Source organism: Trichosurus vulpecula, chromosome 5 (assembly GCF_011100635.1).
Source record: "Trichosurus vulpecula isolate mTriVul1 chromosome 5, mTriVul1.pri, whole genome shotgun sequence".
Taxonomy (NCBI): domain Eukaryota; kingdom Metazoa; phylum Chordata; class Mammalia; order Diprotodontia; family Phalangeridae; genus Trichosurus; species Trichosurus vulpecula.
In genome coordinates, this window is record NC_050577.1 from 118,484,509 (window position 1) to 118,511,275 (window position 26,767).

A 26,767-nucleotide genomic window follows, 5' to 3' on the forward strand; every position below is an offset into this window, starting at 1 on the left:
TTCTTTGGAGTCTTCACAGCAATTATAACAGTGGTGGTATAGACAGGAGGTCCTCAATGACTGGTGGAGTGAGAGGCTTCAATAGTGGGTGAAACTTCACACGCTGAGGAAATGTTGCAACAACTGATGTAACTTATGACCACTGTTTTACACCTATGCTTAAGACAGGAAGTGAACAGTACTAGAAACAACTAATCTCCTTCAGGTAGAGAAGGCAGGGAAAGAAGAGGGACAAAAAAATTTAACTAAACTAAATGGATAATTATAGGAAACGCTAAGACCTGGAGATCCACTCTTGTCTACATGACCATAAACAATTTCCTCACCTGTCAAACCAGTCACAGATAAAATGTTTTGTCACAATTTATATGCCACAGGTTTTCATCATGATTAAAAATAACTGAACTTCATATAAGGCTTAAAACTTTACAAAGCACTGAAAGTATAGATGAAGAAACTAAAGATGAAAGAAAGGGAAACTCCCAGGGGTTAAGTGACTTGCCCACGGACAAAGAGAGAGGAAATCTAAAAGGCAGGTCTCCCATCTGACCCTCTTCCTACTATGCCAAAGTGCTTGCCATCAGATTCTGAGGGAAGAGCACCACCTACAGAAACACCTTCACTTCCAACCTAAGACTGGATTTCCTACCTTGTCTCTCTACAAACGACTTACTGGCTTATTGCTACATAACTTCTGGAAAGTGTCAAATCTGAGCCAGGAACTTTATGGCAGCAAGTGACCAATGAGATAAATCTACCAGGTCAACTGCAACTTTAACATCTGTCATTTACCAGCTTTGTTCCAGGCCAGTTCACCCTAAGCATTTTCACGATCATCCACGGAGCATGGTCAGTTCAATTAATTTTCACTGCTCCTCTTTGAGGCAGATCTTATTATTCTCAATTAACAGATGAGGATACAAAAGGGAAAAATGGCCTGTCAAGGTCTGGAACAGTTCCAAAGAGAAAACTTCATAACACTGAACTTTTACCCACACAAATCCCTATGGTGTCAATGATAACGCTCCTTGCCAGGTTCAGGATAGGTTACACCAGAATGCAGATAAAGAATCTGTGCAACTTTGTGGTGGCAGAGAGCTAGAAACAAAGCAGGTGTCCATTGACTGAAGCTGGCCACAGAAATTGTGGCCCATGTAAATGTAATGGCATATTATTGTACTGTAAGAAATGATGAATACAACGAATATAGAAAAACACGGTAAGATTTACAAGAACTGATGAGCTGACATGATTTGAATTAAGCAGAACAAAAACAAAAAAGCCGATGACTAAAATATAAATGGAAAAAACAAGAACCACAAGACATTCAAAAATGAATGCTACAAAATTACAATGAACAAACTAGGACCAAAAGAAGGAATATGAAAAACAAATTGGGGGACCCAAGAGCATGAACAGTTGCATATATTGTCAGATTTTCTTCAACATACTGATCAGTTTTGCTGTTTTTTCCCTTCATCTTCCATTTTTTTTTTTAAAGAATTCTTTGCCGGGCAGGTGGGTGGCGCGGTGAGTAGAGCACCGGCCCTGGAGTCAGGAGGACCTGAGTTCAAATCCGGCCTCAGACACTTGACACATGTACTAGCTGTGTGACCTTGGGCAAGTCACTTAACCCCAACTGCCTTGCCTTCCCTGCTGCAAAAAAAAAAAAAAATTCTTTGTGAAGATGGTAGAGAAGCTGGAAGAAATAATGAGTTCGTCCCCTCCACCCCCAACCCAGTAACTCCTCTAAACAGGTCTAGAAAAGCAAATTTGGCTCAGGATATCCAAGAAAAAGTCACAACGAGTCACTTTTCCAGCTCAGATTGACATGAGGAGACAGGCACAGAGGTCTAGAGATACTGGGTCTGGCCAGCAGCATGCCACATGGAGTGTCACAGCCTAGGGAGAGGCACTAGACCCAGTAGATTGTTGTTGCTGTTCCATCATGTCCAACTCTTTGGGACCCCATTTGGGGTTTTCTTGGCACAGATAATGGAGTGGTTTACCATTTCCTTCTCCAGTGTATCCCTCTTTTAAACATGAGGAACTGAGGCAAACAAGGGTTATATGACTTGCCCAGGGTCACACAGCTAGTGAGTGGCTGAGCCCCGATTTGACTGCTCCCAGACCCAGCATAAAAGAGCCTAAAATTACATCGGGTGCTGAAACAGGTACCAACTGGCAGGTGTCACTCACTGGCCAGTTCTGGGTCATCAATCCAGAGCAGACTGAAGAAGAGACCTGTGCCTAGGGGTAGCAATTACAGGGCCTGGGCTATATGACGGGCAAGGAGCAAGTTCAGAAGCAATTCGTAGTTGTGTGGCCTAGACCTCAGAAGTAGAACAAGGTCTCAGTATTAGCTTCTCGCCTAGTCTGAAGCCTGCAGAGGAATAAGTAGGCCAGCTTGGTCTACTCTGCACCAGCAGAGCCTTCTAGCTGGCTGATACCGATTAAGTCTGCTGGAACTCCAAAGAGAAGTCCACAGGAACCCAGGTCAGGAACTCAGGTTTGGGTATGAACAATCAGGCTTTGCCCTGGATCAGACTACTTTAGGAGCACTGAAAGCTTACGAGTCTTAACTGTTCCTGAGTTCCTGGAATAATACAACACTCAGTACCCCAGAAAGCAGAACAAGATCAGTCCAGACATGCCCTCCCAAAGTGCACAGAGTCTGGCCCCAACATAAAGTCCAAAGTCAGGAAGCAGGCTGGAAGAATAAGCAAACAAAAAAAGAACCCCACCATAAAAAAGCTATTTTGGTGACAGAGATGCTAAAAACATAAGCTCACAAGAAATGAACAACTACAAAACAGCTCCTCTTTTTACATTTTAAAATCCATACCCTAAACAAATTCAACGAAATTCAGTATAATACAAGGCTATAATAACTCCTTCAAGAGAAGGAAGATTATAAAGCAAAAGATCGTGGAATTATCAGTTCTGTCTGCATTATTTCGATAAAATGGAGTCTGAGGAATTACCTCTAATATGCATCAGCAGTAACATATTCTTTCAAGTAGAAAGGGAACTCACAATACTTGCTACCCTTCCCTTTCATGTCAGCCATTCCTGATTCTTTTCTAGAGGAAACTTTATTCAGGTGCAAACTGAGAAGTGAATTCTGAGTATTTTAGAACAGAGAGGGAGGGAGGTTTAAAAAATAAACAAAATCACCAACAACACAAAACCAAATTCACAGCAATACAGCTTGAGTATGAAACAACTATAAACTTTTAAAATTACTTTACTCAGTGTGAGAAAAATCTGGTGGTAGCCTCCTAGTGACAATTTTCATCCTCAAGTAATACTGAAATATTTGATCCAAATTGGGCATATTGTTAATCAGCAACATTCCAAAAACTTTTTTTCGATTAACAAGCATTTATTTTCTTTCTCTTCCACTCCCCCAATATTATAAGAAAACCCTGATAACAAATATACATAATCAAGCAAACAAATTCTGTTATTGGCCATATAAAAAATGTATATCTTGATTTTCATTTTGTATCCATCACCTCTCCATCAAGAAGTTGGGAGCATGCTTAGTCATCAGTTCTCAATCTGAAATTTTTTTTCTCGGAAAGTAAATTAAATACTATTTTCACCAAATAAGCCAGACAAAGTTGGTTGTGTAATTAATGCTTTGAAAATATCACTTAATCAAACATTTAAAGAACAACTAATTCCAATACTTTGTAGACTATTTGGGAAAATAGGTGAAGAAGGAGTCCTACCAAATTCTTTTTATGACACAAATATGGTACTAATACCCAAACCAGGTAGAGTTAAAACAGAGAAAGAAAATTATAGACCAATTTCTCTAATGAATATTGATGCAAAAATTTTAAATAAAATATTAGCAAAAAGATTGCAGCAACTCATTACGAGAATAATACACTATGACCAGGTAGGATTTATTCCAGGAATGCAAGGCTGGTTCAATATTAGGAAAACTATTAGCATAATTGACCATATCAACAACAAAACTAGCAGAAACCATATGATCATCTCAATAGACGGAGAAAAAGCCTTTGACAAAGTACAACACCCATTCCTATTAAAAACACTAGAAAGCATAGGAATAAGTGGAACCTTCCTCAAAATTATAAATAGCATCTACCTAAAACCATCAACAAGCATTATTTGTAATGGGGATAAACTAGATGCATTCCCAATAAGATCAGGGGTGAAACTAGGATGTCCATTATCACCCCTATTATTCAATTTGGTACTAGAAACATTAGCTGTAGCAATAAGAGAAGAAAAAGAAATTGAAGGAATTAGAATAGGAAAAGAAGAAACTAAATTATCACTTTTTGCAGATGATATGATGATTTATCTAGAGAATCCTAGAGAATCAAGTAAAAAACTACTTGAAATAATAAACAACTTTAGCAAAGTTGCAGGATATAAAATAAACCCACATAAATCCTCAGCATTCCTATACATTACTGACAAAGCCCAACAGCAAGAGATAGAAAGAGAAATTTCATTCAAAGTTACTGAAAGCACTATAAAATATTTGGGAGTCTATTTGCCAAGACAAACCCAGGGCCTATATGAACATAACTATGAAACACTTTTCATGTGAATAAAATCAGATCTAAATAAATGGAGAAATATCACTTGCTCATGGTTAGGCCGAGCTAATATAATAAAAATGACAATTCTACCTAAATTAATCTATCTATTCAGTGCCATACCAATCGAACTACCAAAAAATTTTTTTACTGAGCTGGACAAAATAATGACAAAATTCATTTGGAAAAACAAGAGGTCTAGAGTATCTAGGATATTAATGAAAAGACATGCTAGAGATGGTGGCTTAGCCACACCAGATATTAAACTGTACTACACAGCAGCAGTCATCAAAACTGCCTGGTACTGGTTAAGAAACAGGGGTGTGGATCAGTGGAATAGGATAGGTACACAAGTAGGTGAAATGAACAAGTTTAGCCATCTACTCTTTGATAAACCCAAAGAGGCCAGTTTCTGGGCTAATAATTCACTATTTCACAAAAACTGTTGGGAAAATTGGAAAATGGTAGGGCAAAAACTGGGCATAGACCAGTATCTTACACCATATACCAAAATAAAGTCAAAATGGGTTCATGATTTAGGAGTAAAAGTTGATACTCTAAGTAATTTGGGAAAGCAAGGAATAGTTTACTTATCAGATTTGTGGAAAAGTAAAGAATTCATGACCCAACGAGAGATAGAGAGCATTACAAAATGCAAAATGGATAATTTTGATTATGTCAAATTGAAATGTTTTTGTACAAAAAAAAGCCAATGCAACAAGAATTAGGAGGGAAGCAGAAAATTGGGAGAAAATCTTTGCAACTAGTATCTCTGATAAAGGCCTCATCTCTAAAATATACAGGGAGCTGAGCCTAAATATATAGGAATACAAGCCATTCCCCAATTGAGAAATGGTCAAAGGATATGAACAGGTAGTTTTCAGAGGAAGAAATTAAAGCTATCTACAGGCATATGGAAAAATGCTCTGGATCGCTGCTGATTAGAGAAATGCAAATCAAAACAACTCTTAGATACCACATCTCTCCTGTCAGATTGGCTAAAATAACAAATCAGGAGAATGATAAATGCTGGAAAGGATGTGGGGAAATTGGAACATTGTTGCATTGCTGGTGGAGTTGTGAGCTGATCCAGCCATTTTGGAGGGCGGTTTGGAACTATGCCCAAAGGGCTATAGAAATGTTCATACCCTTTGACCCAGCAATACCACTTCTAGGGTTGTATCCCAAAGAAATCACGCAAGCGGGAAAAGGACCCATATGTACAAGAATATTTATAGCAGCTCTCTTTGTGGTAGCCAAGAATTGGAAATCAAAGGGATGCCCATCAATTGGGGAATGGCTGAACAAGCTGTGGTATATGAAGGTGATGGAATACTATTGTGCCATAAGAAATGGGGATGATGCAGACTTCATAACAACCTGGAAAAACCTACACGACATAATGCTGAGTGAGCGGAGCAGAGCCAGGAGAATGTTGTGCACAGACACAGATATATGGATTCCGTGAGGACCAACCCTGACATACTGCGCTTTTCTCAGCAACCTAAGGGGCAAGGACAACTCCAGGGGACTCACGATGGAGAATGCTATCTTCATCCAGACAAAGAACTGCGAAGTTTGAATACAGACTGAGGCACACTACATGCTCGCCTTTTCTCCTTCTCTTTTGTTTTTGTTTTTGGGGTTTTTTTTTTTTTTGGTTCTGTTTCTTCTTTCTCATGATTCATTCCATTGGTCAAAATTCTTCTCCACGACTTGACTAGTGCATAAATTAATTCAATGCGAAGTTATACATGACAGTTATATGAGACTTCATGCCGTCTTGGGGAGGGAGGGGGGAGGGAGGAGAGAAAAACTGGAACTCAAAAATATGTAGAACCGTTTGTGGTAAACTAAAAATAAAGAAATTTATTAAAAAAAATCAAATAAAAAAGTTAAAAAAAATTTAACTCATTTTAATTATTTTCACTTGCTTGATCTTCATTTTCTAATTATTTTTTTCAACTACCTGGCATTTATTTTCTCTTCCTCTCTCTACATCCCCTTCACCAATTAAAAAAAAAAAGAAAAAGAGGAAAAAACTCAAATCCTTGTAACAAATAGGTGAAGTTAGGCAAAGCAAACTCTCACATTGGCCACGTCCAAAAATGTGTCTGATTCTGCTTATTGAATCCATCACATATCTGGGTAACACACTTCATTGCCGATCTCCCAGAACAGGAGTTGGTAAACTACAGCCCATGTATAATATTCAACCCACCACCTCTCTCGGTATAGTCCATAAGCTAAGTAAAAATGTAAAAAATATTCTCAGCTAGAAGGCTGTACAAAAACAGGGAAGAAGCTGGATCTGGCACACAGGCTGTAAGTTTGCCAGCTCTTGCTACAGAATCACAGTTGGTCATCATAGGGATCAGAGTTCTTAAATCTTTCAAAGTTGTTTGTCTTTATAATGTTATTATAGAATAAATTGGTCTTCTGGTTCTGCTTACTTCATTTTTCAAGGGATCTTATATGTCTTCCCAGATTTCTCTGAAATCATAATCCTGCTTCATAATTTCTTATAGCCCAAAAGTGTTCCAATACATTCATATACCATAATTTGTTCTGTCATTCCCCAAGTGACGGGCATATTCTTTAGCTTCCTTTTTTGTTGCTGCAAAAAGAACTGTTATAAATGCTTTCTGTCCATATAGATTTTTTCCCCTCTTTCTTTGTTCTCGTTGGGGTATTAAGGTCTAGTAGTAGTATCACTGAGTCAAAGAGTGTATATACACAATTTAGTAAATTTTGTGGCATAGTTCTAATTTTCTCCCAGATTGACTATAACCAATTCACAGCTCCATAAAAAGTATATTAGTGCATCTGTTTTCCTGAAGCCCCTCCAGCATTTGTCATTTTTCTTTTTTTGTCTTCTTCCCTTGAAAATTGTCTCTTCATAGCTTTTGACCATTTGTCCACTGGGGACTGGCTTATTCTCATAAATCTGAATCAGTTCTTAACATAGCTTAGAAATCAGACCTTTCGCAGGGAAAATTCCTGTACCGATTTCTGCCTTCTAAGTTATTTCCTTTCTACTTCTAACTGCATTGGTCTAGTTTATGCTAAGGTCTCTTAATTTTATGTAAGCAAAATTGTCTATTTTTATTTCCTTTGGTTCTCTCCTCTATTGTTTGGTCATGAACTCTTCCCCTATCCACAAAACTGAAAGGTAACTTCTTCCACACTCCCTTAATTTCTTTATGATATGGTAAGGCATGTATCCATTTGGAGCTAATCTTAGTGGATAAGGTAAACTGTTGGTCTAAATAATTTCTGATTGTTTTCTGGATTTCCCAGAAGTTTTTGTGGAGTAATGAGTCCTTATCCCACAGTAGCTGCGGTTTAGGATTGACAGGAACAATTATTTACTTCTCTATGTTGTATACCTAATCTGTTCCACCAATCAGTCTATTTTTTTTTAAACACAACCAAATTGTTTTGATGATTATTGTATCATGTAGTTTGAGATCTGGCACTGTTAAGCCCCTTACTTCTACTTTTTTTTTCATTATTTCCTTCGAGATTTTTTACCTTTTGTTTCCATGATAAATATCATCATTATTTTTTCTAGCTCTATAAAGTAATCCTTTGGTAGTTTGGTATGGCATCGAATAAGTAAATTAATTAGGTAGTACTGACAGTTTAGAACAAGCAATTACTATTTCTCCAGTTATCTGTGTCTGTCTTTATTACTGTAAAGCTTAGTTTGCAACTATATTCATGTAGTTCCTGTGTATATCTTGGTAAACAGATTCCAAGATACACAAAGAACTATATGAATATTCTGTAGTTATTTTAACAATATGAGAGTGTCTATATTTTTATTTCTAAAATGAATGAATCTTTTGGGGGATGGGAGAAAATGGTCCAGAATTATGATTTTATTACTGTACGGAACTCACAGTAAGGAAATTCCCTTTACCAATGCAGATGGACAACTGTTTTGCAGCTTACAGTATAAGAGTTGCCTGGGGGCACTTAAGGAAATTCAGTATGTCTTCCTGACTCCCAGACTGTCCCTTTATCCATTTTGCCACATGGCTACAAATTAATCTTTACTTAAAAGAAAAATTTGTACAGTAATGACATTGTAAAGAAAACAAGTTTGAAAGACTTAAGAACTCTGATAAATACAACGACCAAGCATGATTCCAGAAGACTTGTGATGAAACATGCTACCTACTTCCTGCGGGAGGTAATAAGATTTAAGATGGAGAATGAGACAAACATTTTTGTATATGAACATGGTAAATTTGGGAATCTGTTTTGCTTGACAATGTATGTTATTACAAGGGGTTTTTTCTCTCTTTTTCCAGTGGAGGAGTAGGGTGGGGAGAGAAAAACAGACGATTGTTAATTGAAATAATTTAATTTTAAAAAAAACAAAGTAGTTAGAGCTCTAACATACAAAGGACCTTCTAGATCATATATTCCAACCCTATATGTAACTGTGGGACTCTGGGTGAGTCAGTTATCCCCTCTGGGTTCCAGTTTCTTCAACTGCATAACAAAAAACAACACCTACACTGACTTCCTCATAGACTTTTGGTTATGAAGAAAGCATTTTGTAAACTTTAAAGCACTACCTAATTGTGAGGTATTATTGTTATCTCTCAGTTCTTCCCACTTTTTCAAGAGGAAGCAGAGGCTGAATGATTTAATGACTTGCCCAGGGTCCCAAAGCTCTGATGTTTCTGAGTCAGGATTTGAACTTAGTCCATTATCCTTAGCCAAGATCTAACACTGTACCCACTACACCACCTGGCTGCCTCTGTGTAGAGCACTTATTCCCCACACTAGAGTACAGACTCCTCAACGAGAGGAAGGACTGTCCTTCATCAACTCCATATCCTTCTCAGTGCTTAACCAAGCAAACACTGAGTAATTTGTTGAAATGAAGTCCTGTTAAAAGGAAAGAAGATACATACATGACTCATTCAAATCCTTACCACATTCTCCAAAGGTGCTGCACCAAACACTTTAAAAACAGGGTTGGGTTTTGAGGGAGAGATACACAGGACAATAGCTTGCTGTCCCACTCGCGTCGTATATTCATCTAGAGTAGCTCGAAGTTTCCTGAATCAGACATGGAGAAAAGAAGACAAAGCAGATGGCAGTTAATGTCAAAAAGAAAGAATTAACAATAAACTCACACTCTCGAATAACACTCATTTTGCTCTGAGTTCACTCAGATTAGGCATAATTTCTTTTAACATTAACTATGTTATTGAAAACGTATAAGGTCTGGGGAAGGGAGATTTGGGATGAATTAAAGAAAAGTTCAAAGATGAAAAGAGAAGGACCTGAGAAGGAACAGGAGAAAAAAAGAAATGGAAAAGGAAGAACAAGAAAAAGGAAAGGAGGGACAGGAGAAGGATTCAAGGAGCAGGAAAACCTGAAGCAGAGAAAGTCAAAAAATGGGAAAAGGAGGTTATTTTTTAAAAAGTTTCATGATTGGTAAGTTAGCTAAAGTTAAATGGTTAGTAAGCGAAGGGAAATGAAAATGGATATTCTTGCTGAGGCGCTGCCAAAATGAGAAGAGCAACAGAAAAGTGAGAAGATTCCCCAAAAGGGGTTTGTCATTGCAGTTCTCCAGAGGAGAGACAATCAAGAACAGCAGAGAACTGAAGCTCTCACTTCAGTGGGTACAAAGAGCAAGGAAAACTGTGCTGTGGCCCACAGAGTATGCAATGCTTATATTTCTGCCAGGACCAAATGACTGATTTTGTTTGAGGTGCAGACTGATGTTCTTAAGAGACCTCTTTGGAAGCCTGGGGAAGCCAGTGGACCCCTTGTAAGAATAATGCCTTTAAATGCATAAAATATACAGTATTATAAAGGAAAGCAACTATACTGAGACAGTTATCCAAAAAAAAATTTTAAACCTTGCTCATGGACCCTAGGTCAAAGCCTCTTTATTCTTCAGGTTACCAGGGAGAATGAAGTGCTCTTTTAATGGGGAGGCAAGGGGAGAGATCATAGGGGCATAGATTGAGAACTGGAAGGGACCTCAGAAGCCCTAACCTACAGCCCAGAGACTTTATGGGGCTCATTCAGGACCACAGAGCTATTTAGTGGAATAGACCAGGTCATCTTCACTTCAATCCAGCAAAACATGCTGCCTCTAATAAGGGCTCCAATGTGAAAATGAAGAAGAAAGTGGATCTAAAGAAGCAGAAGAGAATTCTGACTTTTGTCAGAAGATGGGAGGGTGGAAGAATATGGCACAGGAGGAAAAGGAGAAGGACTAATGAATGCTACCTAAGCAGCAGATATGAAACCCTATGGAGAGGAAACAGGTGGTGGTCCTTCTAGGAATGATGGGGCAGATTTTTGTATCATCCCAGGAGAAATTCTACAGTCAAGGTCTGTGGAAGGAGAGACAAGATATGGCTGCCAAGAAGTCCTGGAGCAGCCATTTATCATCCTGATAACAACAGAAGAGAAGGCTGCAGGGGCACAGGGTATGATGGACAGACTCCCAAGATTCACCAACCTAGAGGACAACCCCCCACTTCTGCTGATTCTTGGGGGCACAAATGCTACTGCTGGAAGAAATTTAGAAAGCACATTCTCTCCATGGCACTGCTATTAGCTCAATCTTACAGATTTGCAATCTTGGCCTTATCCTCAAAACCTCATCCTACCTTGCCCCCACATCCAGTCTGTTGCCAAATCTGGCTGTTTCTACCTCCACAACATCTCTCCCATCTGACCCTTTTTCTCCCCTCACACAGCCTCTCATCTGGACTACTGTGATGACCTCTTCTTTGGTCTCCTTCCTGCAAGTTTCTTCCTGTTTCAACCTCCACACAGATGTCAAAGTGATTTTCCTTAACACAGATCTGACTATGTTGCTCCTCACTCAATAAATTTCAAAGGCCTTTAGGATCAAATATAAGCTCCTTTGCTGCCTTTCACAACCTGGGCCACCCTATCCTTCCAGCTTCATCATACATTACTTTCTTTCCAAAACTCTACAGGTCAGCCAAATGTTACTTGGCTCTGTTCCTCTCAAAGAGTACTCCATCTCCCACCTTCACACCTTTATATTAGCCATTCCCATGCCTAGAATGCATTCCCCTCTCACCACTACCTCAAAGAAGGCCTAATGCTTTTCAAGATGCAGCTCAAACACCACCTTTTATAATGCCATTCCTTATGCCAACTGCTCATGCACTTCCTTGCTAAACAAATTTTATTTAACTACCTTGTATATGCTCTACATACATGTATTCTGTGAATACTGATAAGTGTACATGTTGTCCCCCAATGGAAAGGAACTTCCTTGAAAGTGAGGACTAGGGGCAGCTAGGTGGCGCAGTGAGTAGAGCACCGGCCCTGTAGTCGGGAAGACCTGAATTCAAATCCGGCCTCAGACACTTGACACACTAGCTATGTGACCTTGGGCAAGTCACTTAACCCCAATTGCCCTGCCCCCTCAAAAGAAAAAGAAAGTGAGGACTAGTTCCTTTCCTGTCTTTGTATCCCTAGTGCCTTGCACAGCTCCTGACACATAATAAAGATATTTAATAAATACTAGTTATTTGATTGATTGGTCAATTTGCTGAGTGTGAGGTGAAATCTAATATTTGCATTTCTTTTATTATTAAGTAGTTTGGAGCAAATTTTAGGTTATTACTAGTTTGCAATTTCTTTTTAAAGAACAATTTGTTCATATCCTTCGATCACTTATCCATTGGAGAATGGTTCTTGGTTTTATATGTGTTAGATGACTATCTATCTTGGAACTAAGACCCTTATCAGAGATATTTAATGAAAGATTATTTTCCCAATTGCCGGTATCTGATCTGGTCAAGTATCCATTTCGATTTGCAGTTTAATATGTTGGTCTAAACCGAATTTAAATCAAAAGGCTTTCTGATTTTTCCCATTAGCTATTAAATAGGGATGCTTTCCCTAGGGGATATACATGCACAGCTTTACAGAACACTGAGTTATGGAGTTCAATTGCTTTCGATTCTTCCTTAGCTAGTCTGTCCTACTGATTTACTTTTTTTTCCTCCAGTGCCAACTAGGTTTGAGTATTATTGCTTTATAGCACAATCTGAGGTATGAAAATGCTATTCTCCCTTCATTCTTATACTATTTCCTTCTGTTCCTCCACTTAAATCTTGTTATTTTATCCAGTACTATGAAGTAACCCCTTGATATTTGATTAGAATAGCATTAAATACATAAATTAATTTGGGTCACATTATCACGTTTGTTGCTTTAGTTAACCTGTAAGGATCCTTCATTTGTCAGGAATTGTCTTACGAATTTCCAGAAGCTTCCTTTCCAGGCAGAAAGGCCCTGGATGAGATTTCACAGGTAAATATTTACTCAGGAATGTCACCAACGGATGTTACTTAAATTTCTAAAATAAACACAATATTATTAAGTGCTTTGAACTCCATGCCCCAAAAGGCCCTCACTATAACATTTAATTCAAATCCTGTGGAGATTATTTGTATTTTTCATTTTGAGCAAATGACATTTTACTGAGAATCTAGGGCTCGGTGCTCTTCGCACGACATGCAGCTTAATGGCTTCCTCCCTAGTATTGTTCTCTAAGTGGATTTGTGATTAGCTGTGGCCTCAATCCTGCCCAGCTAGGACACAACTCAAATTTGCCACTACAATTTGCTGACTTGTGACTGTTGCTATCTCCCACTAACCAGCCTTTTGCCTCTGCCTAGCAACGTCTTCCAATGAAACTAGTGACAGATTTACATCTAGTCTGGAACAAAACTAACTGGAGAGAAATTTGTGCAAACCAGTTTTTGATTATGCAGTGGTAGTTCTTGCATGATGTTATTACTCTTTTAACTTCCTTATATTCATCACAAATTACTTGTGAAAAGGAATTTCAAATCATAGAGTACATGGTGCAAGTATATCATATCATATAATACTTCCCTTCTGCACAGTGGATTGTCACCCTATAGGTAGCAAAGTGGAGAGATGCCACACCTGAAGTCAGAAAAACTCATCTTCCTGAGTTCCAATCTGGCCCCAGACACTTACTAGCTGTGTGCCCCTAGGCAACTCTCTTCACCCTGTCTGCCTCAGTTTCCTCATCAATAAAAAGAACTGGAGAAGGAAATGAGAAACGACTCTAGTATCTTTACCAAGTAAACCCTAAATAGGAGCACGAAGAGTCAGATATGACGGAAAAACTACTGAACAAAAAAAAGAACCATCATGCACAGGATATTTACAAATTGAGTATTCAGTTATATCTTCAGTTAGAAGATCTAACACCAATGACTCCAGTGAATAAGGCTGGAAGCACTGCCCGCTATTTAGATATCTCTACTGTTTATTGTCATTTCTAAACTATTCATAATCACAGACTCACAATCTCCAAGTTGGACCTCAAGGTCATCTATCTAGTTCAGTCCTGTCTGTGCCTATTTGAGTATCAATACTTCCAAAGGAAGGAAACCCCATAAGCCTCCTTTAATAATCTAAGCATAAAAAGTTTTTAAGCCAAGGTCAAATACAAATATATCCTACTGTAACGAAAGCCTATTTCCTTTCATTCAGTTTTCACCTGTGATAAATGACTGTCTCTTGATACTTCACAAAAATTGAATATAAAATACCCTTTCAGATAATTTAATCTTCACAGCCTTCTCCAAAACAAATAACTCAAATCTCTTTGGCATTTCCTTTTCAGTCCTGTTTTCTAGACCCTGAAATCAGTTTGGTTACTTTCTTCTGGAACTTCTTCAGGTATTTTAATTTCCAGTTGGTTAGAGAACCTTCAAACTATTATACTTGCCTTAACATATTAGCACTCCCACAAAATACACCAGTCTTAAGAGTGGGAAGGGGCCATGGAGGTCACCTAGTTTAATCCATCCCTGAATACATGATATCTGTTTCCTCTACAATATAACACAATGATTAAGTAGTTATCCAGACTTTGCTTGAAGGCCTCCAGAGATGAGGAACCCACTCCTGAGATATGCCATTACACCTCAGGGTAGAGATAACTGTTAGGCTACTTATGTTAAATGACATTTTTATAAAAATCACAGAGAGACTGATATTTTTCTTACATAGAGTCAAATCTGCCTCTTCTCAACTTTTATCCATTGTTCCTAGTTCTGCCCTCTGGGACTAAGCAGGGTAAGTGTAATCTCTATTCTACAAATTCTTTAAGACAGCTAGGATTCCCCTTCCTTCCTCCAAATCTTTTCTCTAGGCTAAACACTTCTAGCTTCTTCAACCAATCCTCTAATATATGATCTTGACCCACTGGCTTCCCAGTCACTCTCCTCTAGAAGTTTTCCAGCTTATTGACCAATGTCATTCCTAAAATGTGGCCCTATATTAACAGAGTAGTCTAGACATAGTCTGACCCAAGCAGAGACCAGCAGGACCATCCCCTCCCTAGGGCTGGATACCATCCCTATCTTCTGCTTTTGTGGCCATTGTAGCACTGAGTTTTCTTTCCTTAAAGACCTCTGGTTCTTTTTCAAATGAATTACTCCCTAGCCAGGCCTCCCCCATTTTGTACTCATGCAAATGAATTTTTGACTCAATGTAAGACTTTACATTTCTCTTTATTACATTTTATCTCATTAGTCAGCCCAATGTTCTGTCCTATTAAGATCTTTTTGAATCCTGACTCTTTTATCCTGTGCATCAGCCATCCCTCCAAGTGTTATATACTTTGCAAATGATAAGTAGGCTATATATGCTTAAATCCAAAAAGCAGATAAATTGGATACAAGCATAGGACCAAACATAGATCCCTGATGCACTCAATTTTCTTCAAGTTGACACTGAATCACTATGATTACTCTTTGGGTCTGGCCATTCAGTCATTTTCTGAAGCTAACCAACATCATCACTTTTTAGTCTACATCTTTCTCCCTTGTACTCACAGGTAGCAGTAGAGATTCTCAAATGCTTTGCTGAAGTCTGGGTAAACTAACTACTAGGAGTGTGGCTTGGTGAATAGAAGACTGGCTTTGTAGTCAGAAAAACTTGGGTTCAATTCTTGCTTCTGACACTTACGGGCTGCATAATCTCAGATAAGTTACTTAACCTCTCCTGGCCTCAGTTCCTTCATTTGTACGATGGGTACGATGATGCCCCTTGTTTGTCATTAAAGCTCTTCATAATCAGGCTCACCTTTTCCACTTTTCCAGTCTTTTCATACTTTATTCTCATCCACGTACCCTGTGCTCCAGCACAAGCCTGTCTACTTACAATGCTTCAAACACAACACTCCATTTCCCGTCTCCATATCTTTGCATTTCTTGTCCTCCATTTTGGAATGTTCTACCCCCTGCACCTCCACCTCTTAACTTTCCCTGATTTCCTTCAAAACTCAGTTCAAATCCCATCTCCTCCCACCTACCAATTCCTTCCCTTCTCACGGTCCCTTCCATTACCCTATATCCTATCTACCTAGTTGTCCACATGTTGTCTCCCTCATTAAAATGTGAGATCCATTAGACCAGGAACTGTGTTTTTGCATTTCTTTGCATCCCTGGCACTTAGCTCAGTGCGTGGCCATAGTAAGTGTTTAATAAATGCCTGTCAACCTGACCTAAAGAGCAATTATAAGGCTCAAATTAAATCATGTATGCAAAATGTTTTGCAAACCTTAAAGGGCCATATAAACACCAATTATCCTCACTATTGTTGTAATAATATTTCTCCAACTTACCAGCCTAATATTCCTGATTCACTAAGTAAAAAAGAAAATTAGGTTATTTTCGCCTTTTCAAAACTATGCTGTTCTTTATGATCACTGCATCCTATTCTAGACGGTCAATAACTTATTGTTCAAATAACACATCCTAGAATTTTGCCCAAGCCAAAGCCAAGCTCACTATGCTGGCCTGGCTAATAACAACTCTATATTTTTGGTCTTTGAGCCATTCTGCTTCCCAATCATTTCTTTTATCTTTGAAGTTGGATTTTTTTCCTCTAAGTAAACCAATCTAAATGCTTTCCTACTGAATGAAGCTGATCATACTTCTGGCTCACCAGTTATGTACTATTTTAAGCTTATGGAGAATTTTGTTTTCTGTTCTTTAAGGTGTTCAATCAGTCAATTATCAACAAACATTTATTAAGTGCGTACTATATGCCAGGTACTTATTCAAATGCAAAGAAGAAAACAAGCCCTCTTTCAAGAAATTTAGATTCTCTGCTAAACTTGATAACCTTTCTAAGTCTATTATTAACCCACTCCACTCAAATAGGAGAGCCTCACCTTAGCAATCGAGTCTGCTGCCTCTTCCGGATGGAAGGATTAGATTCAAAGACATGGGGTCGTTTTCGTTTCTTTCCTGTTGCCACAGCAGCAGCTGCCGCCATTCCCACAGGACCTGTAACCAAAATACATGGGCTGAAACTAAGAATGGAATTAAGACACAAACTAAGACCAGCTCAAAATGGAAATTGTTGTTTGTTTCAATAAGTATATGTATAATGTTCAGTGTACCTCACTGTATCCAAAAGATAAAAAAAGATTCAGTGGGACACAGCAGGCTCCTGGACTGGAGGCAGGTAAGACCTGAGTTATGGGCACAGCTCTGTAACTACATAACCTATCCAGGCCTCAGCTTCCTTCTCAATAAAATGAGGAGGCTAAACTCTGATACAGTTCCCTTTCAGCACTGTCATTCTGTGATTCTATGGCAGTCTATTCAAGCTTTTAAGTATTAATAATTTTCTATTCCAAATCAGCTATATTTTAAACTCTGAAAGCCTCTATGGTTTCAATGATCCTTTCTCCAAGAAAATAATTATACCCATATTTTCTGGCAAATCATTACAGGAAAATTAATAAACTACAGTGATGAACCCCAAAGTTGTTTGCAAACATATTCTTGGCTTTAATAGCCCATATTGACATAGTTTTTACAGCTTACAAAACATTTTCCTCACAACCACCCTGAGAAGTGGGTTTTGCAAATACTACTATCTTCTTTTGTAAATAAGAAAACTGGGTTTCCAAAAGGCTAAATTATTTTGCCCAGCGTCACATAGCTTGTTAAGTGGAGGAGCCAAAACTTTAACCTACAGCTTCTGACACCAAATCCAAGGCTCAGTGTCCTGTACCCATCATCTACTAGAAAATTTCAATCTCCCTAATTTACCTACGGTCTATCTGTCAGGGGTGGGGAACCTGCGGCCTTGAGGCCACATGTGGCCTTCTAGGTCCTTGAGTTTGGCCTTTTTACTGAGCCCAAGTTTTATAGAACAAATCCTTTTATTAAAGGAACTTGTTCTGTGAAGTTTGAATGCAGTCAAAGGGCTGCACTTGAGGGCCACATGTGGCCTCGAGGCCACAGGTTCCACATCTCTGGTCTAAGTCAATAAAACTTTTCAATATATTTACTAATTACATGTAACAACACACTGATAAATGTAGACATCTTAGGACTTCTATATACTACCTTTATGACAAACAAAATTTTTTTCAAGGCAAAATTCCAATTCTATGACTCCTATGCTCTTGACACATGGACTATAAATTAAATTTTATAAATGGAGTATTTTAAGTGCACTAATGAAACTCCCTAAAGGAACCTTGCAATGAATCCCTCTATAAAGTGACTTATCTGCTTGATAAATCTAGATTTTACACTTAGCATTTTCTTCTAATATGGCAAATCTATATTCATAAAGCATACATCTTCAAGGAGGTTCATGGGATCCCACTACTATTTCCATAATAATCACATGTGTTTTATGACAAGACAAATTGAAGCATTGACAGTGAGAGATCCTCCCCAAACAATGTATTTCATTTTCACTTCTAACCCTTCCCATGCCTTTAAAATACTACCACCAAGTTAAACAGACACAGCTAAGACACCAAAAAGAAATTAAACAACAACGAAAAGCTATTAAATAAATTCCTGTTGTCAGAGCATCTGGGAGGAAGCTTGAGGAACACCTTTGCTGAATGGGACAACTTTCTCTGGATCCTAAGCCTCTTTTTCTGGGAATGTTGCCAACAAAGAATATAGTAATGACAAGGCCTAGCTGATGAAAGCTTTACTCCTAGCAGGGAAATACATAATCTGGAAGAGATGAAAACCATCACCTCAACCCTAATGAGAGAAGGTTAATGAAAGCAAGACTGCCTGTCATTGAAACGAAAAATCTGATGCCTAAAATGAAAGCAAAGCTTCAGGGATTACAACGTGAAGTCCTGGCTCTGGGGCTCTCAACTGGCCAAGGACGCTTCTTTCCACAAACATTCTTTTTAAACTGAACATACTTATAGATTCTGCAACCAACTAAGATCAAAAGTATGTTAACTTACATACTCTCACAGATATACTGAATGTGTATGTTTATAGCAATTTAAACCAGTTTCCTTGAAAATCGAAGTTTTACGTCACCTTTTATAAACAAAAAGGTGATTCCACTGAAGCACTATCAGTACAGCATTCACTGGAGCCATTTCCCTATTACTGAAGGCGTGTGTTAAAGGGACTCCCATAAACAGAATGTATATACATTAGGGATGGGGAGGTGAGTCACAGAGTAATAACTTACTATTTTATCTCCCTAGTCAACTACAAACAGCCAGCAAGAAAAAAAAATTCGCATGTGTAGCAGCATTTTAGAGGCATGGGAAGCGCTGGACTCATTCCTTGTTCCAATTTTAGAAGGTACATTAGGACCCAACAAGAAGCATAGTAGCAGGTCCCGAGTGGTTGCCAAAGCAGACGTACCTCCGAAGCAGAGTGCTACACTGTCTGAAATGCTAATATCATCAACCTTAGCATCTTTAAAATCTGATTTAACAACTACCTGACAGAACACTGACTACAGAGCACTGGTACCCAACTTTGACTCTCTTTTTAAATAAGTTTTCATTGATATTTTGTTTCTTATGTTACCATAGTTATCCCAAGTATCCCTCCCCTTCCTCCTTTCCACTCCCAGAGCCATTCCATATGATAAATATTTTTAGAGAAAGAAAAAAAGTCAACACAATTGGCTGCAAAAGTCATGTGCAGTGTATACCACCCAGGGACCTTCCACCTGCAAAGAAGGATAGGTTGTGGGTGTCCTCTCATATGTCTTCAATTAAATTGTACTTTGTCTTTATACTTTTGCTACATTTACTTTTTGATTTTTTGGTATGTCTGTTCTTTTCATTTACATTGCTGTAATCACTATGTGCACTGTTTTCTTGGCTCTGATTGCTTCACTCTGCATCAGTTCATGGAGATCTTTCTCTCACATAATTTCTTACAGCAGAGTAATATTCATTATATTCATGTACCATAATTTGTTTAGCTATTCCCCAATCGGTGGGCCCTTACTTGTTTCCAATTCTTAGCTATCACAAAAAGTACTGCTATGAATATTTTTGAGCATATGAAGACTTTCTTCTTATTGGTGGGGCTCCTTGGGTATAAGCCCAGTAATGTAATCTTTGGTTCAACGGGTATGGAATACTTTAGTCACTTTATTTGCAGGATTCTAAATTGCTTTCCAAAATGGTCATACCATTTCACAGCTCCACCAACAGTGCCTATCATTCCACAACCCTTCCTTCATTGACAGTATTTATATTTCTCTTATTTTAAGTGATTTGGAGCATTCTTTCATACAGCTGTGGATACTTTGTAGCTCTTCTCTGGAAAACTGTTCATTCATATCCTTTGACCATTTCTCTATTGGGGAATGCCATCCTTGGCTATTAATCCACATTTGGGTCACTGAGGATTCATTTTCACCCCAAAATGACAGGCTTCCCAATGTCCTTCGAAACAAGGGCGATCTGGGGGATTCTACCAGTAGAAACAACAGCACGCTGGTGTATGCTAGCCAATCACAGTTCTGTGGCTACTTTACTCCCTGCTTATGCCCCCAGGGAGCATGAAAGATGGGAAGGAAGAAGAGTGTGTGTGTGTGTGTGTGTGTGTGTGTGTCACAGGAAGAAGAGTGTGTGTGTGTGTGTGTGTGTGTGTGTGTCACAGGTGGCCTAAGTGCTCCCTGCAATTTCTTCTCTCCTCACTTCTGTCCCTTAGCAGTGTTCATTTCTTTCAATGCCACCTCCTCCACAAAGCCCTTCTGGTTTCCCTCTGCTGCCGGTCTCTTCCCCATCTATCTTGTATCTATTTTGCCCACATATGTGAAGCACACGTGCAGCACTTAACACAATGCCTACTGTATAGTAAACACTTTTTAAATGCTTCTCTCATGGACTAACTGATTGATATTTTCTATCCCCCCTTCCCCACGGGATGTAGACTTCGATCCATTTCATTTCTGCCTTTGTATCCCTAGCCCCTACAACAATGCCTGGCACATAACAGGTGTTTAAGAAATGCTTGGTGACTGACTCAAGATCAAGGGCTCTTTGGTGACAATCACTGTGATACAAGAACGTCATTGTTGCTTTAAAAACGATTCTCATCTATTTTAGTCCCCTTTTGGACCTTTGGGCTACAAAGCCTAATTTGTGTACAATTTAACATTATAACAAGAGAAGGCTGGATGCCACTGGAACTACATACTTTCTTCCACTGTTCGTGATTGCCGACCGGATTGTCCACAGACCCTGAGGTTTGCAAAATAAAGAACTCTCTTTATTACATATGGGGGTATCTATACCCCCAGAGGAACTTTCAGGATATGGAACAGCGCAAAAAGCAAGCATACGTTTCTGTCTAGAACGAGGACTTTTCCCTTAAAGGAGCGGATGGGAAAGAACCTATTATCAGAGTATCTGTGAATAGCTAAATGTTAATCAGCAATGTAACTCCATTTTGGAGGGTGAGGAGAAAATCTGATACTAGGGAGGCTAAATTAATGGGAGTATGACATGCATGCACAGGCCAAAGAATAACCCCTTGCTATACACTATACGAGCATTTGATGCTAAACTTTTATTGCTGGTAACTACACTGAAAAAGGACATGGGGGACAAAACGAAGAATGCAGAGAAGGGCTCTACCAATGACAAAATGAAAGGAAAAGAGATGCTCTAAGCTGTTTAGTACGGTGAATACAAAGATAACAATGACTTCAAATTTCTGAGAATATTCATTTTCATTGTTGAGAAGGCCAAACAAAAAGAAATAGGCTCCAATGAAAACAAAAACTTTCTTTGACTATTAATCATGGTGACATAGAATTGTAACGAACTCCTAAAAGAGAGTAGGGAATCTCGCACCAAGTACATGTTTAAAGAAAGATATCTAATCTAGGTTTTTAAGCATTCATCTTACTGACAAGATGGTATCTTGATGTCTCTTTAAATTTTATGACTCGTGTACAACTTCCTAGGGAGCCACATTTTCACGTACAGTACTTCCAAGGTTCAAGGGTTTAAGGTTGCTCCCTCTCCTGCCTTGTGCACCTTCTTTCTCCCCACTTTACCAGTGTGTTCACCTTGGTATAGACAAACAACTGCCGGTTAACTACACAGATATCATCTGCACTAAGCACTAAAGCTTCGTTAGGGTCAGCCTTTTTCAGAAGAGCCACAAACTTGGACTTTGTACAAGAGAAGATGAAAACAGAACAAAACGTAACTAAACCAGTAATTTTTCAAACAAAAATACGTCTATTTTAATTGTCAGAAATACAGGAAAGCTTGGTTATTAAGAGATTCGTTATGTTTTAGATTATTTAAGTTCTTTATGTCTTCAACCTGCTTATCACAGACAGTATTTTTAAACTATTATAATACTCATTTTTACTTCAAGGGAAATAAAAAACAATTATTTTTCTTCCCTCCTAGTGAATGATTCAGGAGCATGAGTTTGACTCTTTTGGATCACATAAAATCATAAAGCTAGAAAGGATCTTTATTAACCTTGGTGTTTTTTTAAGAAGATTTTACTTGCAAATTTTAATGTCAATCACACTACCTAAAGACTAATTAATTAATACAGGTAACCAAGAGTTAGTTGAAATTAGAAATTACATGGGGGCAGAAAGAAATGGAGACTTTGCAAAGGGCAACTCTGAAGCAGTAGAAAGAGCCAACGAAAGAATATTAAGAAAGCTGAATTCTGGTCCTAGGTCTGTTACTAATTAGTCATATGGACCTGTATAAGCAATTTTTCTTTCTGGGCCTCAGTTTCCTCATATATAAAATGAGGCTCTCTTATAGTTGTTGTCATTCTATAAGAATGCAGGAAATTTGGATGAACAAAATCCTTATTCTCAAAAAGTGTCAACTACTGTCCCCAGGAATCAATACAGAAGAATCCTATCTAGAATGTGGATTTATAATGTTGGTATGCCCTCTCCTGGAAAGTGGAAGAATTTCACTATAAATTCCAAACAAATCTTAACCAGCTCTCATTTTAATCTTCAATAGGGGAAAATGAACCCTCAGTGACCTAAATGTGGATTAAGAACCAAGGCTGGCATTCTCCAATAGAGTTCTTGATATCAGGTATATAAAACTGATTATTTGAAAAAACTAACTCCATACCATTAAGCAGTCATATTGGGTGGTTTTTGTCCATCATAATAATCTGTGCTTCTCTCATATACCACCCTGTGTTATGTCCTAGTCCTAAGCTTTACTGAACTTCATTTTCTCAGGAAGGCTCCCTGCTGAAAAAGGGAGACAGATAAAGAGACCAATCAGGAGGTTATTACAAAAGTCCAGACAAGAGGTGATGACTGCACTACAGTATGGTTGTTGGATTTGGAGGGTGAGAGACTGAAGTGCTGAGGATAATACCAAAGTGGTGGATGTAGGCGGAAGGCTGGTAGTAGCCAGAAAAAGAAGAGTTAGAAAGAGGTCAGTTTTCAGAGAAAGTTGAGTTCTGTTTTGGATATATTGAATTTGAGGTGTCTAAAAGATATCCAATGAGAAAGGTAATCTCTGATTCGGGATTGCAGCTCAAGAGAAAGATTAGGGCAGGATTTATGAAGCTACAAGTCAACTTCAGAGAGATTATATTAAATGCATGGAAACTGATGACATCACTGAGAGAGAAGGTATACAGAGAAAAGAAAAGAGGGACCAAGACAGAGCTTGAGAGTAAGTCGAGTTAGAGAGTAGAACACGGACGATGAGCCAGCAAAGAAGACAGAGCGGTCAGAGGAAGAGATGGGGCAGAAGAGAAGAGGAACCAGTAAGAGCAGTATCACAAAATCCCAGGAGGTAGGAGTCCCGGCTTCCAATCTGGTCTCTATATACCATTACAAGTTTGAACACTTCAGACAAGTCATTCCACTTCTCCAGGCTTCACTTTCTTGCCCTGTAAAGGCAGAAATGTCTACGGTCCCTTCAAGTTCTAAAATTCTATTAGCTATAAATACACTTCTATGATGACCATTTGTTTATATAGTACCTTAAATAGCACTCAACTTATTATTAACTTCAGAGTAGGCCAGGTACACGGAGTCATCTGGCCGTGTTGTCACAAAATCACACAGCTAGAAAGGATCTCATGAGGCCTTCCACTTAGTCACCTGACCAGGAACCAGCCTTTTACACCTTCACTTATAAAACAATGATTACCCACTATACTTTAAGAGATTAAGATGGAAGCTGGTTCAGTATTAAGCCTATTCCTGGTAAAGAAATTAACAAAAGCCCCTTCAGAAACGAAAGGCAATGAAAGGTAATGGATCCACTGCCGGACCTGGAATCTAGAAAATCTGAATTCCACCACTGACACTAGCTATGTGACCTTCTTAGCCCCCTTTTCCTCATCTGCAAAATCAATAATTCTACTCATACGGTTATAAGACTCAACGCTGCAAACCTTAAAGCCCAATATAAATGTCGGTTACTATTATTTTCTGACATCTCACAATTCTCACTATCAGAAAGCTCATGCCAGCATCACTAATAACTGAAGTCCATCTCAGGGTATCTATCAACAACCTTATTTTCCTCAAAGGTTCAGATAATAGGGAAACTGGAGGGCTGTTTCTTTAAATTACTTGTTTATGTAATGGGTTTGGTGAGGCGATAAACAGATGGTTTGTCAATGGATCTTTTTGGCTTTTCAGCCTTGGAGCTTTGAAATCTCTTAGCTTTGGTTTGGTTTTACTTAGTACCTGACTGCCCCTGGACAAAATGTTGGTTACAATGATATTTCCACTTTTTTTTTTGAGGGGGGAAGGCAGGGCAATTGGGGTTGAGTGACTTGCCCAAGGTCACATAGCTAGTAAATGTATCAAGTGTCTGAGGCCACATTTGAACTCAGGTCCTCCTGACTCCGGGGCTGGTGCTCTGCTCACTTTGCCACCTAGCTGCTGCCCCAGATATTTCCACTCTTGCACATATTCTAGAGCCAACAAAGTCTCCTCCTCCTCCTCCTCCTCATAATTATCATCACCACCACTACCATCCAACTCACCGCAACTAACACATTATTACCACTGTTAATTGGATGTTTAAGATTAATAATGACTTATTATTAACAACTTGTTTATAGCCCTGTAGAGCAGGCACAGAAAGTATCAATATCTACAGAAGAGGAAGATCAGAGAGGTTAAAGATTTGTCTACCCTCCTACAATGAGGAAGTGTAAAAGACAGGATTTGAACCCAAGCTTTCTGACTCCTAGCTCTCTTCCCATCATAATATACTATCTATCTCTCTGAGAAAGAGTATGGTCATGGTTTCACTGAATCATTGCTTCATAGATTTAGAGCTGGAAAGAATCTAAGAGGTAACTGAGTCCAACTCTCTTATTTTACAGATGAGGAAACAAACCCAGAGAGGGTAAGCTCATAGAGGTCACAAAGCTAGTAAGTGTCTAAGGTGGGACTGGATTCCTCCAGAATCTCTAAGTCTACATGCTCTCTACTCTAGTATACTGTTTTAGTAAAGCATCACGCTAGGGATAACATCATGCCAAAAGAAAATTGGCTCTTGGCTCTTCAAAGGGGTCATAATTTTGGAACTAGAGAGGACATTAGAGATCTACTTTAACTCCTCATTCTACAGATGAGGAAGTTATGGTTTTGCTGTGAATTGTCTAAGGCCAGAGCTAATTGGTAACAGAGAAGGAACTCACATCTGAATCTTCTGACTCGGGCCAGTGCTCTTTTTACTCTGCCACAGGTTCAGTAATGGAAAGCAAAGTTTTCCTAGGGAATCCCATGAGCAATCAAAAAACCCAAACCCAACAACGACGACGAACAAACCAAAAACCCAAGGGCTCCCAGGTTGTATTACCTGCTGCAGCCAGGTGGGCTGTCACCTCGTCAGCAGCAGTAGAGTTGAGGATGTCCGAATCATCATAGGAGGTGTCCTCGGGAGAAGAAGGGGAGTCTTCATCAGCACTCAGCATGCTGTGTTCTGTGTAGGTGGCTACATGGACCTGCTGTACTTGCTGGGCCACTGCATGAGCCTCGATGGTAGCCATGTGTTCTGTCTGGGTCACTCCGTGCTCCTCCATGAATAAATACTGTCAAGAGAAAAGCAAAAGACAGAAAGAAAACATGAATCAATTGGAGGTGTGTCAGTAGGGGCATGAAATTTAAACTGATGTAGAAGAGCTTTCTTCAGTAGCATAGGAACTTTGAAACGCCTTCAGTTTCATTGTTCATATATTGTTTATATTCCCCATCCATCTATAATAGCATGGCTACCCTTCAGAGAAATAGGAAGTGCCTCTGGTTATGGCTAAGCAAAAATCTCCTTTTGTTAGATGTTTTTAAAAAAGAAAGAAATAGGAAGTACCTTCCAAAATGAAATGAAAAACATGGAATATTGTTCTAATAGAGACCCAGTTATGAAAGGAATTTCATTATATTAATATGTAAGATGAATTTTGTAATCCCAAATTCAGTTCCAATCAACAAACATTAGGTGCCTACTATGTTCAAGGTACTGTAAGATACAACGTTGTTTAAAAAAATCAAAAAATCCCTGACCCAAATAAACTTGCAAGGTATAAGGCAGATGAGATATGTACACAGATAACTATAATACAAACTAGAAAACTTCATGGGAAAGATGGAATGTAAGCTGGGCCTTGAAAGTGCACTAAGATTTTGACAGGTAGAGGTAATATGATAACAGCATGAAGGCAGAGGACTTCTCAGAAGAAGGGTGACTGTTTCAGTTTTTCTTCAGCTCCTGGGTTTTTAAAGGAAGATACTGAAAATAAGTTGGAAAGGTGGGAGGCCAAACCAGAAGGACCTCAAATGACAAGGTACGGAGTTTGGCTTCTAACTGTCAAGCACTATTA

General features: G+C 38.8%; 1 protein-coding gene across 2 annotated transcripts in view; it reads right to left on the minus strand.

The window, feature by feature from the left end:
* Nucleotides 1–26,767, minus strand: part of NRF1 (nuclear respiratory factor 1) — a 140,046-nt gene that overhangs the window by 75,656 nt on the left and 37,623 nt on the right. For both annotated transcript variants that reach the window (XM_036760271.1, XM_036760270.1), the window contains exons 2-4: nucleotides 25,750–25,981; nucleotides 16,831–16,945; nucleotides 9,536–9,662 (exon numbers count right to left, since the gene is read on the minus strand). In XM_036760271.1, coding sequence (XP_036616166.1) covers nucleotides 9,536–9,662; nucleotides 16,831–16,945; nucleotides 25,750–25,972 — 465 coding nt within the window. In that variant the 5' untranslated portion in view covers nucleotides 25,973–25,981. The remainder of the gene's footprint in view (nucleotides 1–9,535; nucleotides 9,663–16,830; nucleotides 16,946–25,749; nucleotides 25,982–26,767) is intronic.